Source organism: Centroberyx affinis, unplaced genomic scaffold (assembly GCF_046629955.1).
Source record: "Centroberyx affinis isolate AG114_WGS23_722 - 3 ecotype Tasmania unplaced genomic scaffold, CSIRO-AGI_Caff_v1 ptg001094l_1, whole genome shotgun sequence".
NCBI classification, from domain to species: Eukaryota; Metazoa; Chordata; class Actinopteri; order Beryciformes; family Berycidae; genus Centroberyx; species Centroberyx affinis.
The window spans coordinates 149,300-167,561 of NW_027279639.1; the positions used below are offsets into that span (position 1 = coordinate 149,300).

General features: G+C 42.4%; 1 protein-coding gene across 1 annotated transcript; it reads left to right on the forward strand.

The window, feature by feature from the left end:
- Positions 1 to 873: 873 nt before the first annotated feature.
- klc2 (kinesin light chain 2) lies at positions 874 to 14,888 on the forward strand. The gene is made up of 14 exons (XM_071523505.1): positions 874 to 998; positions 4,031 to 4,276; positions 5,208 to 5,535; positions 8,236 to 8,452; positions 9,146 to 9,335; positions 9,619 to 9,792; positions 10,330 to 10,429; positions 11,443 to 11,492; positions 11,748 to 11,815; positions 12,436 to 12,544; positions 12,977 to 13,129; positions 13,444 to 13,568; positions 14,386 to 14,443; positions 14,567 to 14,888. The coding sequence occupies exons 2-14, from the start codon at positions 4,049 to 4,051 to the stop codon at positions 14,648 to 14,650; spliced, it is 1,884 nt and encodes a 627-aa protein (XP_071379606.1). The 5' UTR covers positions 874 to 998; positions 4,031 to 4,048; the 3' UTR covers positions 14,651 to 14,888.
- The last annotated feature ends 3,374 nt before the right edge of the window (positions 14,889 to 18,262 follow it).

Below are 18,262 nucleotides of genomic sequence, written 5' to 3' on the forward strand. Positions count from 1 at the left end.
TGATTTGTTAATTTACATTTAGACTTGGACTTGACTTGCTTGAGACTTGACATTAACAACATGGACTAGACTTGATTTGACTTGGTAATCAACATTTAGACTTAAGACTTGACTTGAGACTTGTGTCTCAAGACTTGGGACTGACCTGGGACTCGAGCAAAGTTGACGCAATAAAAACCAACTGCGTCATTCACTCCTTGTTTTTCATTATGTAGCCAATCAATAAAAGTGTCAATCTAAGCAATTCTGGTGTGTGCTGGAGTATTAATTAGGCTATTTGACTAACCTTATATAGGCTAGTAGACAATTTTGTTTAGCAGGTGCTCTGTTCCACGCATGCATAGCATGGTAATATCCTATGTGAGTAATCAATATTCATGAAGGTTCTTGCCTCGTATCTATCCGGCTAACAGACTGGTCTTTATGTTCTGACTTAAGATAGTTTGTACGCATGTGCGAGATGATTTCCCGCCCCTCCGCTGTTCCGGTCAAGCGGACAAGAGGATGGGAACTATCTCGATCTTGATTTTACTTCATCTTTGGCTGTGGATTCTGGGAGAAATTCGGCCAACAGCCATTTTTCGGGTCTCAGCTGTCACAGCCTACTTTGAGCACATTTGATACCGACACCGAGACCACGGCAGCCCCGCCGTTTCACGCACAATAACTTTTCGTGGGGATGGCCGTTCGGTAACGGCCCACACTGCAGTATCTGGAGTCATCTATGTGTTAATATTTATTTGGTAAGGAGCACTCCTGTCGTGCCCCATCGTCAAGTTAGCTAAGGTGAGGCGAACAATGTGTCGCTAACGACGTTAGGAGGTTGCCAAGGAAGTAACGTTGTCTTAAAAGTGAGGCGTTAGGACATCAGCTGTGATTATAATCGTATTAAACTCAGTGGTGTGTGAGCTATTTTGGTGTACCGTGTGCTGGCCCGATAACGTGCCAAGCTTGGGATTTCATCAGTGAAACGACGGTGAAGATAACGGACAAGAAAGGTAAATAAAATACGGCTTTTGGCTGTCTGTACCTCCAACGTTTTATGCCCTTTATGATACATTATATTATATATTATATATCTTGTCATTTTGAGCGTGTTGGACTGAAGGACTACAGCTAATTTGACTGACGTTTACGTTGACATCATTCATTGCTGTGGGGCAGCAGCCTGGTATAGGCCTGTGGCAATGACTGTGTCTTGAAAAAGACTTTTTGGAGACAAAAAGACTGTATTTTCATCTACTACAAATTCCTCCTTACACGTATTCTAAATTTTCAGTTTGGTGCTTTGCATCGCTCAAAGCAAAGGAGACTTTTATTTTGAAAGCCGAAACCGGAAGTAGTATGTTTTACTTCGGCCAGCTTGACGCTGGTCTAGAGCATCACAACATTGTCCTGCTTTGTTCGAGGGACAGAAAGCATCGCACTTGTCAATGGGAGAAAGCCTAAAGCGTCTTCGATGAAGGTAATGCGGATGGAGAAGGGTTATATCGGCATGACGTGGCGGTTATATGAAGGGGGCATTGATGTGTAATGTGATGATGATGTGTTGGCATATTTTTAGCAAGCTGTCAAATGTACCTCTTAGGTAAGGTCCGTAAAATGTGTCACCCGCAGTCGACAGTGGAGCTAGTTATGAAATACTGCGTCTTAATTTGCTCCATCCTATCCATATCTGTTTATCCGTTATAGTCGCCTATTGCGCATCATTCTTTATTAACCGTTGTATAAGGCTGTTGCATCTTTGGACTCGGGCCTGCACTGTTTACAAACACTGTTTACATGTCGGAACCTTTTTTTTTTACACCAACAAAACCAGCATTTTTTCCTGTGTGTTAACAATTATCTCATTGAAATTTGAAAAATTAGGCGAATCTGTAAAAGACCTTTGTCTCCACTGAACAATGCTCGCCACTATCGGTCACCTTGATTGATCCTCTGCCAAGCCTAGCGTTACCTCCTCCTCTCGCGCACAGGCCTCGGCTATTCAGCGCGTGCATTGCATGGTTTATGTGGCCCAAATGACCCCACTAAAAGATGGATGGATTGGTGATGGCATTAATTTCCCGAGGCCCCTTTTTGACGTTTCCTAGCTTCCCCTTTGCGTTTGGAAACGATGCACTTTAGGGAAGCGTTCATATTGGTGCATTGCAGTCAATGGATGGGGCGGATGGGAGGGGAGAGGAGAGGAGGGGGGAGAGAGTGGAGGATGGGTGAGTGAGAGAGATAGACAGACAGAGAGGGAGAGAGAGAGAGAGGGTGGGAGCGAGCGGGGGACGGAGAACAGGTGCGCGTCCACGATCAAAGCAGGAGAGGAGAAAGTCACGATGTTGCACAATTGGCTCCTGTGTGCTCCTGCTGCTGCAATGGTTTCATTTACAGCTGGTCAATATTGGGCCTCTCACAATGGATGAAAGGTGGCTGCATTGATAAGGCCGGATCTCTCTTCTTGAAAAAGAGATGTGTAATCTCACTGGGGTCACCTGGTTAACACATTAATGGTTAACACTAGAAAGGCAAAGCCATAGACAGCTATTTTGCATTTTGGAATTGAACTATCGCAGCTGTCAAAATGTCCTGCCATGACTTTTCTTACACCCACTTTCTGTATAAATGTTGTAAACAAAGTCAAATGCAAGGAAATGGTATTTACAATTATATTTAAAATGGCTTGTTGGCCTTCTTTTGGACCCCCAAATCCATTGGGCTTCCTAAAAAGTGGTCTGCAGTATTCATTGAGCCTGAGAGTGAAATTCACCTGCAGCTGTTGATGACAGGGAGGAGAGTGATGTCAGTTTAATTTTAATGATTTTAATTGTTTTTATTGGTGACTAGTAGTCGCTCTTTCAGTGTCAAGCTGCAGTAGGAGGATTTCTCTTTGAGTCATGTAAATGGTCTTTGATCGTACATGCTCTCACACACACTTCTCTTACGTGTATATTTCCTATTATCTCTCTCCTACTGACCTCACCCCCATCCAAGGAGCACGTCACGCAATGACTAAAACATTATTTGGCCATTATCCTGTAACTGTAGAGAAAGAAGAAGATAAAGCTTGCATTCTGTTCACAACTAGCCACACAGGTTTTATACCTATTTAATATCCTACATTCCCTATCCTCCATCTGTGTATGTAATTATATTTACTAAACTAAAACTGAAAGAAAGTCAAGCCGGGTGATAGATTTATGGATGAATGAACAATAAATCATGTCAGTAATAGCCTACATCTAGTAAAGGTCAGTATTTTGTGTTGTTGTATCTAAGGTTTTAGTAGCACACACCAAGGCATAATGTTGTATCACTTGCCAGCAAGCTTGTAAGGAACATTAACTCAGTCCTGTAGCCAGTGTTTTCAATTTTGTGCCTTTCAGTAAGATTGTTTTTAGTGCCTTTGTGTGCATGGCAAGGCATTTCTCATGTGTGCCCATGTGGATAATGAAACTGTCTCACTGAAGCACACTGAGCTGGGGAATACTGGATGTGAATGCTGCCTTGGAGGGTTTTTTATTTAAATAATTGGTTTTAATGTCTTTGATAGGGTGGTATTTCATGAATACTATCATAATGAAACCTGTAAGAATTATATTTGCATATTTTCCCTCTGTCCCCTTCTTGTCTCTTCTTCTCTTTACCCCTTGTCTCCCTCTTCCTTTCCTTTTTGTCCTTCTCCTCATCCACTTGCTCCTTGTTTCCTCTCTCCTCATCTTCATGTCTCCTATGCTCAATTCTCTATTCACTCCTCTCCTCCTTTCCTCCTTTCCTATCACCTTTCCTCTCTCATTTTGCCTTATCCACCTCCACCTCCAGTGGAGCTGCTCAGTTGCAAACAGAAGAAGAAGAATGCGGTTGCGCTGAGCAGCTCCCATGTGTGACTGCGTGTAAATTGTATGAATGTCGAGCAGGACGGTGCTGGAAAAAGATCATGCATGCTCAGCAAAAACAACTTCCCTTGATAAATAAAGGTTAGGGGGGGAAAAATCCTCCCTCCAGCCTCTTTTCCTAACCTCTCCCCCTCCTCTCCCCCCAGTGTGTATGAAGCCAGGCAATGTCCACCATGGTGTATCCGCGTGAAGAAGCCCTGGAGCGACTGAGCCAGGATGAGATCGTCCTCAACACCAAGGCCGTCATGCAGGGCCTGGAGACGCTGCGCGGCGAGCACGCCCAGCTCCTCACCTCGCTGCTGGACTGCACCCAGCCGCCCGTCGCCCAGGAGAAGTCGGGCCTGCTCCGCAAGAGCATGGAGGCCATCGAGCTCGGCCTGGGAGAGGCACAGGTGCGGTGGAGAGAGAAAATTGATGGGCTGGTGTGGTCTGATAAAGATCTATCTATCTATCTATCTATCTATCTATCTATCTATCTATCTACCTTTGTGCTCTCAGGTGAATCTGTGTACAGTAAAAACAGTCTTGCATAATCTTTTTATGTGTTTTATGTCATGGTATTTTATATTAAATCATCACAAAAACAACATAGTACTTGCTATCAATTAAATTCAGTACAACTTTATTTATCCTAAATTTAAAGGACTCAATTAAAGGATGCAAACTTAAAGGATGCAAATCTTGAAAAACAAGACTGAGACACAAATTCTGACTGTTTAGGATAAGTGGAGCCCTAGGAAGGAAACAAATATACAAGTGCTTAGGCGATGAGGTTGGAGTTAATATTAACTTCTGAGAGATGATAAATAATGGAAGCTAATTTTATAATTTGGCATCCTTCAGTGGATGAATCCAGAGTCTCAGGCTAAAAGGGATGATGGAGGATGAAGGCTGTTTCAGGATTTGTGTCTGTGTGATTGTTCTGCTTTATTCCTTCTTGTTGTAATCCTAATCACATACCTGATGAGTCATGCTGAGGATGCATATGTTGACGCAAGCTTACCCTTGTTAGTAATTTTGCGAAAAGGTTGGCCTAGTGGTTACAGAGACTGTTCTGTAATAAGAAGGTCACAGGTTCGATCCCTGTAAGAGCTAATATGTGTCCATTGCCTCTCACGCAAATGTGGCTCTCCTCAAGTTACAATAGAAAAGGTAATTCTTAAAATAATGGAATTTCAAGAGTTGGGTTTCATTCCAAAGGGTTAGGGTTAGGGTTAGGGTTAGGGTTTTTGAGGGGGGGGGTGAGAGTAGAGTAGGTGTCACATCTTTAAATGTAAATGCATTTCTAACTGCAGTTGTGTTCTCCCCGCCCCTCTTCCCCAGGTGATCATCGCCCTGTCGAGCCACCTGAGCGCCGTGGAGTCGGAGAAGCAGAAGCTGCGGGCTCAGGTCCGCCGGCTCTGCCAGGAGAACCAGTGGCTGCGGGACGAGCTGGCGGGAACCCAGCACAAGCTGCAGCGCAGCGAGCAGAGCGTCGCCCAGCTGGAGGAGGAGAAGAAGCACCTGGAGTTCATGAACCAGATCAAGAAGTTCGACGACGACGTCTCGCCCTCGGAGGAGAAGAGCCAGAGCTCCGGCGGCGGCGGAGGAGGGGAGACTTCAAAGGACAGTTTGGATGACTTGTTCCCCAACGATGATGACCAAGGACCAGGTATAACCTCAGCGGGAATCATTAGACTTCAGGTCAGGCCTAAATTATGCTTTGGGAGACCCCAAGAAGATGCTAGATACACACGCAAAGAGTTTATAGTGTGTGTTTAGGAGGGAGGGAGGGTTTTAACCTATAGGTGGCAGCATGTATGCAGTCCTATTCTGTGTTCTCTCTTCTCCTCTCTCTGTGTATGAGTGCGTATTAAACCCAGCTGGAGTGATTCTTAACTTTCCTTAAGGTTCCTTTTACTGCTGCACAGCCACACCGGTGCAATTCATTTTATGGACAAATGAAAAATTGCTCTGACATTTACAACACATAACAAACCTCAGTGCAGCAGTGAATGTGAACACAAGAGAAAGTCAACAAAGAGCAACGGTTTTATACACAAAGATCCCAGTTAACGGGACAAGATACTAGTGCTGAAACAATTAGTCGATTTAATTCAATCAACAGAAAATTTATAGATTATAATTTTGATAATTAATTAATCGTTTTAGTCATTTGTCAAGTAAAAATACCAAACATTTACTGGTTATAGCTTCACAAATGCTAAGATTTACTGCTTTTCTCTGCTCATGTCATTCTAAAATTAATAATTTGTTTTTTTGGCTGCTGGTCAGACTAAGTAAGATATTTAAAGACCTCACTTTGGGCTCAGGTAACTTGTGATGAGCATTTCTCATTATTTTTGACATTTTATAGGCTAAATGATTAATCAATGAATCTAAAAAATAATCCATAGATTAATCAATAATGAAAAAAATCGTTAGTTGCAGCCCTACAAGATGCCTAACCTTTGTGGGGTAGATAAATGGTTATTCAGCATGGTTGACCTTTTCCTCAATGATGATGACCAAGCATGAGCCAAGTCAGATTTATTGATAAAGCGCTCTTAACAATACAGGTTCATCAGAGTGCTTAAAGAGCAACAAAGACATAAACTCAGATGCAGACGGTGCAAAAAGAGAGGACATACAATTATTTTAAGATATGAGATCAGAGTGTACTTGTGCATCCGTGTGTGTGTGTGTGTGTGTGTGTGTGTGTGTGTGTGTGTGTGTGTGTGTGTGTGTGTGTGTGTGTTTTAACGAGCCACAAACCAATTTTGAGGTTAAATTGGAGGCCTTGAGGGCACTTGTGCATTCCCAGATACCATTTCCCCTATTTTCAGAGACAGAATTTGATATTGTTTACAGTATGTGTATGAGAGAAAAATGTGGTAGATAATTAATGTTTGGACCTCAGATATTGTGGAGTGAATGTGGGTTAATGTGGCTTATTATACATTCTCTATAATCATCGACAGATGTGTTGTTGAAGCATTTGTGTGTCTCCAAATGCACCACACATAAACAAACTCAAAGCAGGCTGGTGTTTTTCCATGTGGTATTTCCCAAAAATATGCCGGACAACGTGCCTCACAGTCAAACCTCAAGAATCTGAAACGGAAACAGAATTTGACCATGTCAAGCTGTACAGACAGTCAAACTGTTTTCACTATTCGTTGTTTTGTTTTTAAGATAGCAGGCTTTTCTATTCCCTATGGAATGTCAAAATAACAACAAAACTCAACATGTTCAAGCTTCAACTGCTGTGAAGCTTAAACCCTCAGAGCAAATTGAATGCAGAGGCACAAGTTGTCCTCTATCAGTTTTAATACAAGTAGTTTAGTACAAGTAGTTCCCTTTATAAGTATCAGCACTATAGTATTTATCCCTCCATCAAAAGGGATATAATGAAAAACTCCTATTCACTGTCTAAACAGCAGCTCCGGCTTATAAATGGATTATGCAGTACAATGCAAATCTTGTACAGCTTTCCCAGCCATTAGCCATACAGTAAGTGCTAGACTGAGACTTCCTTGTCTCTTCAATTATTGATAACTGATGACCTATAACTCTTCCTCTGAAGTCTTGTCTCTTGGCTTCCTCTGTGTTCACTTTTAAAGTCAACTGTGCACTTAGCCGGAAGATGTCAAAATATACTTTACGGCAAAGCAAGCAACATAACTCCTATTCTGTTATAGTCATCATTTGTTGGGTAGTACATCATTATTTTGACATCTGAATTGGGCTTCTACAGTATATGAATGCTCACTCTGGATTATGGCACAAAGTATTGTAACATCAAATCCTGTGTATTGGAATAGTTCATTTCCACATGGCTATAGACCCATTTTGGAAAAAAAATGTTATCATCAAAAAGTTTATGATTTGTATCTTTTAAATATAGATGATCCAGTCTTTAAAATCTGTTAAAGTTTCATCATTTGTTTTAATAGTGTGTAAAGAGCAGCTGTTACTTTTATGCCCCGCCACCATGGTACAGTAGAGCAGATGATCTTTTTACATTTTGGAGCAACTTGCTGTATAAATTTGCTTTATTAATGAGGAATGTGTCCATGTGTTATGTGAAGACAAGTACGCTCACATAGAAATATATGCTAAATATTTTAGTGTTTGCAGTAATTAGCTTAATTAATGACCATCATTAGCATAACTGCTGATGTTTAATGCATCATGGTGATTATGGCGGGACAATGGGCAGCTCAGGTGCTTCCCAAAGTGAAACCCTTTCTTCTGTATTTTGCATCGTTTTCACTGATTACAGGTCATTTGCTATGCAGGTCAGTATCTAATCACCCATAAGATACAGCACCAGTTTTGACCCTCTGTCCCCCCCCTTCCTCTCCCACAGCCCAGCCCAGCGGAGAGGTGGCGGCCCAGCAGGGAGGATATGAGATCCCAGCCCGCCTCAGGACCCTGCACAACCTGGTGATCCAGTACGCCTCCCAGGGCAGGTACGAGGTGGCCGTGCCCCTGTGCAAGCAGGCCCTGGAGGACCTGGAGAAGACGTCTGGACACGACCACCCCGACGTAGCCACCATGCTCAACATCCTGGCCTTGGTGTACAGGTGATTGTTGGATTGTTTTATAAACGACAAACCAGGCAAGCTGACTAAAAACAGCATTCCTATTCATAGCAGTGGCCTGAGGGAGTAGATGTGGGAGGAAGGAGCGTTACAAACACACAAACACACACACACTCACGCCTGGGAGCTCTACCACAGCCTTTTAATGTTGTTGGTTGTTGAGGGAGGGCAGAGATTTCTCATTCACTTCGCCTAACCAGATTTTTCCAGGCAGTGTGAGGATTTCACCCTGTAAATTTCTGGTCTTAAGCCTTCTTTTCTAACCTTCAGGTAACAGCTTCTCCAGCTTAGTTGGTGTAAGAGTTTTCACAGATAGATGTTTAGATAAATAATTATAATACTCATTTAGGGAAAATGGAATTTGGAAGAGAGTTTAGAAAAGTTTGAATGCGTCCAAGCCAGGCATACATCAGCCATTACACAATATATAGGCTACTGTCCATCATATGTCTTGCCTTAATGACAAATTCCCCTACATTTATGGTTCTTATCAAATAAAGTGATTAAGATTTTTAATACAATTCAATTAAATTCAAACTTTATTCAAGACTCATCTTCAAAAAGAGGGCCATAGCAGATAAAAACAGTACAACACAATTACATATAAATAGAAGAAAAAGATACATATAAAAAGAATAGAAAAGGTGAATAATGCAATCCTTTGGCTCTCTCCAGGGACCAGAACAAGTACAAAGAGGCGGCCCACCTTCTGAACGACGCGCTGGCCATCAGAGAGAAGACGCTGGGGAAGGACCACCCCGCTGTGGCCGCCACCCTCAACAACCTGGCTGTGCTGTACGGCAAGAGGGGCAAGTACAAGGAGGCCGAACCCCTCTGCAAGAGAGCGCTGGAGATCAGAGAGAAGGTAAAAACAAAATGAAGCACTGTCATGAACTTGAAATGGAGGGACTGTTATGTTAGTTTAGTTTTTATGAGATTATAAGACGGTGAACAGTTTTGTTTGTGTGCGTTTGTGTCTGTCACCTCAAAACGTGAATGTAAAAGTGATGTATACAAGAATATGATACATAGACAGTATGTGGGGGGGGTTGTTGACTGCTACACACGTCTCTGTTTGTCTTCCTTTGTGTTTGCTTGTGTCTACGAGTGCGTCCATCCACCTACGCTTGTCTCCCTGCCATGTCCAGGTGCTGGGGAAGTACCACCCGGACGTGGCCAAGCAGCTGAACAACCTGGCCCTGCTGTGTCAGAACCAGGGCAAGTACGAGGAGGTGGAGTACTACTACAGACGGGCGCTGGAGATCTACGAGTCCAAACTGGGAGCCGACGACCCCAACGTGGCCAAGACCAAGAACAACCTGGTGGGGATTTAAGATGCCTTATTCAATTGGCACAATAGAACAAATACTGTATATCTGATATAGTCACAGGGTGTCTGCAGGTCCTTAAAATGTCATATAAGACATATAAGACATATAATCTAAACTCACAGCCTTTAGTGGTCTTGAATGCAGTTGAATAAAGCAATTTCAGTCTTAAATTCAGTGTTAGAGGCCTTAAAAACAGGTTTCATTGTGCGCTGTTTGTCTAGTGAGAAATCAGCCCAGTCAGGCAGACCTGCATTCTGCTAGGTCCACAATTGTTTTCATTTTCACATTCATTTCAGTTGTGAGAATGGACTTATATTTCATTCTAGCTAGCATGAAAAAGGTCTTTAAAAATTCTACTTGATGAAACACCCTGACTTCCAATGCATAGGGTGATTTGACTGGTCCTTTTTTGTTATTTGGACTCACTCACAACACTAATTCCTACTGTTTTGTATTCTCAATCCTATCCTGCTATTAAGTGTTTTTATATTTAATGTTATGAATATTGTGCGTGTTGCTTCTCTTCAGGCCACATGCTACCTGAAGCAGGGGAAGTTCAAGGATGCCGAGGCTCTGTACAAAGAGATCCTGACCAGGGCACATGAGAAAGAGTTTGGATCTGTCAACAGTAAGTAACCAACAGTGAAACTGCTGAGCCAAACTGAAATGAGCATAGCTGAACTTCCCTGGTCAGAGATTCCCCTACAGTGCCACAACTGTGCCGGGAACAGCAACGGCAAGTACAGGTTCAGGTTAGAAAGGGGGATTTCTGTTACAGGTTTCCTATGCAGGTCTGGAAATGAATGAATGAAAAATGATTTCAGCCACTGGAAATCATGAATCATTTCCAGCTCTTGCAAAGTATGTCACTTGTACAAGAAGTAGTTGGGAAAAGTACAGAAAAAATATGCATATAACCACACAGTTGATGTGGTTGTAGAACCTCTATCATCATTATATTATATTATTATACTGAGGAATTTGTTGTGAGGAATAATCTTAAACTATAGAGTAACTTAGATTGACAGTCTTACTGCCCAGCCACAATTACCATTCATCATGTTGAGCACAATGCAAAATCTTCAACCTCAAGAAATTATGATCTGAGAAAAGTATGGAACTATTAAAATGGAAAATGAGCAGGAGCCATGTTGTTAGTCCGCCTGTTTCTCCGAATGCTGCCAGGTCTGTGTTTGGGGATTCGGCATTTTGATTCGGCCACACCCTGATCCGTCCCGTCACACTCGGTTATCTCAGCAGGTCAGAGGATTAGACCTTGCTATCGAAAAGTGTGCGAAGCGGCTTAATGTCGATATGTCTCGCTCACCGCCACTAAACCCATCACACCCTTATGTACTCACACGCTCAACATGAGACTCGGCATGGAATGGGCGTGGATGGCACGACTTTGGCGAGTAGGATCCGTGTGTTAATATCAGATCACATGGGTTTAAATAAACAGTGAACCCTTGCTTTGAAATCTAGGTCAATCTAGGGGATGTAATTGTTTTTTAGTATTTGTTTTTTCTGAGATTGTCCTTTTCCCAATCTTTTCCTCATTTTGTTGTGATCCTGCTGCAACTTTTCCTGGTACATCTGAATAAGGGTTAATGTGATTTGCCTTTTGTCCTTGTCTTGCAGATGACAACAAGCCAATCTGGATGCACGCAGAGGAGAGGGAGGAGAGCAAGGTTGGTTATTTAGACTGACCCCTTGTCCATTGATGTCACTGGCAGGCAGACAGACCATTAGAGAAATGGATTGGAGAGCTAAATGAGACTGATGGAGGGCAGCAGACTACGGAAATGACAATTGGGACGTTTTTAATAGGCTTTATAATAGGGTAATATTTCATACCCTCTTTATGTTTTTCTCAATTGCTCTCTTTCTTTTTTGTCTCTCTCCCTCTGTCTCTCTCTCTCTCTCTCTGTCTCTCTCTCTCTCAGGGTAAGCGTAAGGACTCCGGCCCATATGTAGAGTATGGGAGTTGGTATAAGGCCTGCAAGGTGGACAGGTGAGTCAGTTATTGGAAAATCAGTGGAACCATGTAGGGTTTGACCGATATGGGTTTTTGCATATCAAATTTTTTGGATTGAGGCTGCCGATAGCCGATATGTTATGGCAGTATATCTTGAACATGAAAAAAAAAAAAAAAAAAAATTCTTGGCAGGGTGGAAAAGCCTCTGATACAGCTTTTGGACCATGAGACACTAAAACGCTCCACTAATAAAATTAATTTAAGTGGGTTGGCAGCTCCTTAAGGCAAGGTGAGGCAGATTTCATTGCAGGTTTTACAGACTGCCACACCTAATGCTGCCGAGTAAAATCATATCCTCACTTCCATTATATTGTGCTGAACAATATTGACTGGCCGATATCCAATTTTCATTAAAAGGTCAGTCTCTGCAAAGCAATATATCGGTCTAACCCTATTATAGCAGTGGGCTGGGTTTCCCAAAAGCATCTTGAGGCTACGTTCATCTTTGTTTCATTCATAAGTGAATGGAGCAAAGATTAAATTAGTCCAGAGATGCTTTTTCAGAAATCCAGGCCTGTCACTTAAAGCATTTGGTCACATGCAGTTAGTGAATAAGATGGATAAAAAGTAACATTCTCCTGCTGGATTTTGTGCAGCCCCACGGTGAACACCACCCTTAAAAGCTTGGGAGCGCTGTACCGTCGCCAAGGCAAACTGGAAGCAGCAGAAACACTGGAGGAGTGTGCCACCAAGACACGCAAACAGGTACTACACAAACACCCAGAGCGCTCCAGTTGAATTACTGCTGTTAGATTAGTAGTCTGGGCCCTTTGCAATGGGTTCAGCTAAGCATCCTGATTGGTTAAACAGGCATTCCTACCGTGCTTTATTAGCCTGTAAACCATGCCAAACTGATTTATGAATCGGTTGCTAAGCTGATGTTTGTACACTATGTTAAAGAAAACCTACATGCTGTGGTAACCATTGTGTAAAAGCCATAATTTTTCAATCATACACCCTTCCCATCCTCCTCCCCCGTTCCCCTCTGCCTGTCTTTGTCTCTCTCTTTCTGTCTGTCTTCATCACTCTCTCTCCATCTTTGTTTTTCTGTCTCTTTGTGTGCGTGTTTGTGTGTGTCTCCTTCTCTCTCTCCCACTCAACGTTTCCCTCCTCCTCCTCCTCCTCTTCCTCTCCCAGGGTATCGATGCCATTAACCAGAGTAAGGTGGTGGAGCTGCTGAAGGACGGGGGGGCCGGAGGGGGCGACAGACGACTGAGTAGGGAAGGTGTCAGCGGGCCGGGGGGGCAGCGGGGCGACTGCGAGGGTGACGACTCGGCTGAGTGGAATGGGGTCAGTTCATGGTTAACGTTGGTGAATACGAATAATAATGAATGTATGAATAAGTTAATCATAATTACTTGAATCATCATATAATGTAAATCGACAGGCTGTGATTAGTAATAGTATAGAATATTAATATTATAGTATAGAATAGTAATATTAATAATGTAATAAAGGTTGTTAAGGATTTAACTTAGCTGTAATTAAACCAAAAGCATGAGAAGGAACCTTTTTATCTCTCGAGCCTGACGAGCCTTAGCAGGAAATTAATATTTAATATCATGGTAAGTAAACGCTGACTTGGTTTTACGTTCTTCCCCCAGGACGGTAACGGGTCTCTGCGCCGCAGCGGGTCCTTCGGGAAGATCCGCGATGCCCTGAGAAGGAGCAGTGAGATGCTGGTGAAGAAACTGCAGGGGAGCGGACCACAAGAACCCCGCAACCCAGGGTGAGACTGCTGTGTGTGTGTGTGTGTGTGTGTGTGTGTGTGTGTGTGTGTGTCTGCAGCCAAAACCATATGGTCATACTGTTGGTTAGGAGTCAGCTGTCCATGTTTGCAAAGCTAGTGCTTACCGTTTGCCCACCTAGGATTCAGTGGCTTTTACTGTGGGCTTTCCTAGTGCTCAAACCTCAGGTGAGCAACCAATAGTTAGGACTGCAGAGGTCAGGATCTTAGTGCCCTTTCACCTTTCCTGTGACCATAGAATGACCATGTAGACGGGACAAAGATGAAAGTAAGCTGATAGTGGACAAAAGCCAAGGCTGCAAAGTGCCTTTCTCTATGCACCTTTAATGGCTAGAAACCCCTCACTTGTTCCCACACCAGATCTGGATGTCAACTCCAGCGTTGATATTCTGTTTATTCTGCATTTTGTTTATGTTCCAGTGTTTCCCGAATTTCCCCTAGGGGATCAATAAAGTGCATCTTTATCTTTTAGAGTGTTATATTTAATCTTTGTTTGCCCACTCTTGGCACTCACTGTACATGTAACCATAATGGAAGGAGGATCCCTTTCTCTGAGGTTCTTCCCAAGGTTTTCTTCCATTTATTTTTTCCTAAGGAGGTTTTCATGCTTTTTGTTTTTTTGTTTTTTTTGTTCTCATTGAGGGTGTCGTTTTTCATTTACTTTGTTAAAATGCAAGTGTGTGAAGCCGATTGAGACTGATTGAGACTGTAAGGGCTATGTACAATTACTCACAGCCTTGTCACTAATAATTAATTGCTATTGTTTTGAGCTCATGATTGATTGTATTGTGCCCCTCAGAATGAAGAGAGCGAGCTCCCTCAACTTCCTCAACAAGAGTGCTGAGGAAACCACACAGGTACGACTGCTTTACTTTTCCAATCACCTGTCCTATCACTGTAGACCAAGAATATTTATTACAGCATTATCCAATATGAAAATAAGAAAGAGTTTTGTTTTAACTTTACTGGTCTGTTTTCAGGATGCCAACTCTGGCCTCTCAGAGTGCCGGGGACTAAGTGCCAGCAACGTGGACCTATCAAGACGCAGCTCCCTGATTGGCTAGACAGGAGACGGGAGGCGGGACTAGGCAGAAACTGAATGGCCCGATGAGGAGAGGCTGTTTGCAGCTTGGTTTGATCAAACAACACACCTAAGCTCGACCGAGATCAAACACTTGCATTCGAAGCATATTTTTTAAAGAACACTTAAAAAAAAAAGCATTACCATAATTAATGTCATGCTATGGCTTCTAAAGACACAGTAGCTGCTGCTTTGCTGTACAATTCGCTGGCGTCTATCAAAACGGTTACACAAAAGAGAATATTTAGATACACATCACCGGCATGCTGCTTACTAGAAAGTGGAATTTCTGCACTTGACCGCTCCTTGTGGCGTCTTTGAGGCAAATCACCATAACAAACTAGCACATCATGTTCGCATTGTGACGAGTCCGTATCCTTGTATCCTCTATCTACCCACTCATGTGCAGACACTCCACCTTAGGTAGGCTAGATGTACTCCCAAGTTTCAGTTTAGAGAGAAGCGTTGCACACTGTATATTTCACTAGTAGCATGAACTACTTGCTAATGCTAACCACCCATTGAATGGATATCACAGATGCTAAAACGGTATGATTCGTTTAGATTTTAACCATGTGAAAACAGGTACAGTGGTTATGTAAAAGAGATCGAGAGAGAGACAAAAACAAGCAATCTTTTGGGTATTTTCAAAAAACAATAGCACTAACCAGTTAAACCTCACTTTTTGCCTTCTCATTTTTTTTTATGTATATACAGGTTTAAATTATTTGATTTTTTTTTTCTTTGTATATAGCGCACTTGAATTTTGTTTTTGTTTTTGTTTACACTGTTGAGTTAAAGAGGATCTCATTTGGGAAAATGACTGGAAAGATACTATGGAAAAGACTGGAAGGGAAGGAGAGGAAGTTGGCAAGGAAGGAAAGAAGAAAAGAGCGGTTGAAGGAAGGGAAGAAAAAAAAAAAGAAAGAAGCAGATGGAGGCACTTAGTTCATCTCATCCCCAAGGGGGAAAGGTTGGAAACGCTGATGTGGGACAAATTAATACCTCAGTCCGTGAAATCTGTCGACCTTCTGAATAAGCTGCTGATAGAAAGACTGGCCATCGAGGTTTCAGCCAAAACCGTTATGATGCACTTTCAGTTTGACAGCATATCACTGGCGGCCATCTTGGTACCTACCAGGCAGTCTAGGGTGATCGTTTTCACTGGATTAAACAAAAAACAAACAAAAAATAGTTTTTCAAATAAACCGTCTTGGTATCACATTGCTGGGGTTTGCTGCAGAGAAGAATACAATGAGGGCCAGAAAGTTTGGACCATCACAGGAAAATATTTGAAAGTAAATTTACTAACTTTTATCAATTAACCCGACGCTCTAAATTGTCCTCAAGCTGTAAACTCCACCCATCTGATACTCCAAGGAGGTTAAAACAAACACTGATCTTTGTTTTCAGGTACTATTTGACCCAAATCTGCCACTAACTATTCATTTTTCTTGTGAGGAAAAACTTCCTATTGGTCAAAAACCTATTAGTCTGACTGATGCTGGAGAAAAAATGCTGTGGATGAGGTACTAAAAAAATTGTATGTTTACAATCAGACCTATTATAGTAGGAAGTTCAAGGTGTAGGTAACTCTAATTTGATTAAATGGGTAAACATCCAAATTGTTGTTTTGATGGTTTTATCAGTTGAAAGCCGATGCAGTGCGTCAGCTGTGCGTGAGGTCATTGTTGAGGTCTCTCTTGTGAAGTTGTTTATTTGTCCCTGATTTATTTCTGCTTAATTTGTATTGTTCTGTGCAAAACAATCCTCAATGTTACTTTTTTTATGTTGACTGGGATGGATTTAATTGGTCTTAATCAAATGCTTGCTGAAAATCTGACCAGTGACCGTCCTCAGCAGATTTTGTTGTGGTTTGTTGTGCGTTTCGCTCCAACCCCAAGTGAGCTTTTATGTTCAAGGTACTGAAAACCGAAAGGTTGATCATTTGAATGTTGAATTTTAAGTTGATGGCGGAGTATGGCGGCATTTACACTGGGTTTGAGGTGATGCTCTTTTTTTTGCGTTGTTTTGTTTGTAAGCTAGGAGTGTAAACTCCGCCAAAACAAGACCGATACCAAGGGAACTGTCCACAGAATGTACATGTCTTACTATGTGAAGTTTAAATCGGACTCGGCAAGTTGACATCACGTTCTGAATTCAGGATTGGGATCAGATTGTCTAGAAAATGCAGCTGATTCTGTTTGTAACTTTTCCTCAACCTTGCGCATAAACCGTTTTAAGGATTAAGGTCAAGGAAGGTAAATTCTAGACAGTCTGAATGTGATTTAAAAAACGGGAAGACGCAAATATCTGTAAAGGTATTCTGTCAGCGTCGGTGCATGCACACCTTCGCCATATGCCTAAATAATTTGAGGTCTCCCTTGTTTTTTTAAATCACCTTTGAATGAGCAGCACCCTGACTTTTTGTGTAGAAGTGAAGTCACATTGCTGAGTCCACTTTAAAAGTCCTAACGATTATATCAGCTTCTGATTGTGCTGTATGTGCTTGGGGGGAATGTGCGAGGTGGCACAGGTTACGGATTGTAATGAAGAAACGAAGAGCATGAAGGAAGCCTTAATATGTCTGTCAGATGAAGACTAGAAGAGAGGATCGGGGGGAAGGAGTCCGTGTTTCGGGAAAGGCATGAAAGGAAACACGCTGGAAAAAGATACTGGGGGAGAAAAGTGCTTTAAGTGTTGTTCGCAGCAAATAATGTACAGAATTATCAGTGTATGACCTTTATATGTCTGCTGTATGTCATACTCTCACACACACATTCACAAGAATGATGGGAAGGTTCCTTTTCACACACACACACACACATGCACACACACACACAATCTTAACCACTGTCTAGTTGTGTACAAAGTTAGTGCAACACTAATTTGTAGTTTGTTTTGAAGGTCTATAATAAAAAAAATGGTCTTGCATACCAGAAGCATTAGCGCTCCTCTTCCAGACTTAGGGCTTCTCTATACCACACTGCAAAATACTAGTCCACCGTTCACTGTATTAATCAGCCAGTCGGTCACCCCGGGGTCGGCACAATGTGAGTGCTCGTCTGTAAGTGTCTGTGACAGCTGTGGGACTCTGACTCGGCGTTTCTCAAGCGTCTCAGACTTCCTGATTTTGGGTCACTCTTGCCTTGCGGGTCATTACGATTGAGGATAGTGAAGAGGGTTGATCTTAAGTCAACGGTCCTCATCTGAGAAGCTCGATACACTGAGCTCCATAAATGTTTGCAAAGCAGCGCACTTTTTCTGCTCGGTAAATCTGTGGTAAAACAGACAGTTTCTGCCACAGTAGGGAGGAAAAGAAATCGCTGTTGCAGGAGTATTTTCATTCGAAGCTGGAATGATAAAGCAGACTGTTGTTGTCCAAATGCTTATGGAGATAAGTATATCCACTAGGAGCCATGGATGATAAAGGTGTGGGTATGAGGGCCTTGTGCGGGTGGGAGGGATGCATCGTTAATGATGGTATGACGGATCTTATTGTGAAGGGGCCAACCTCATGTATATTTTATCAAAGGTTCAATAAACACAAATTCCACTTTTCAAACCGATCCTGTGTCTCGTCCATTTTCATCCA

Excerpts from the sequence above, each read along its gene's own strand:
- klc2 (XM_071523505.1), top strand. The coding sequence starts at position 4,049 with ATGTCCACCATGGTGTATCCGCGTGAAGAAGCCCTGGAGCGACTGAGC. Across the intron at positions 10,430-11,442 it reads AGAGTTTGGATCTGTCAACA|ATGACAACAAGCCAATCTGG; the intron begins GTAAGTAACCAA and ends CTTGTCTTGCAG. Across the intron at positions 14,444-14,566 it reads GTGCTGAGGAAACCACACAG|GATGCCAACTCTGGCCTCTC; the intron begins GTACGACTGCTT and ends GTCTGTTTTCAG.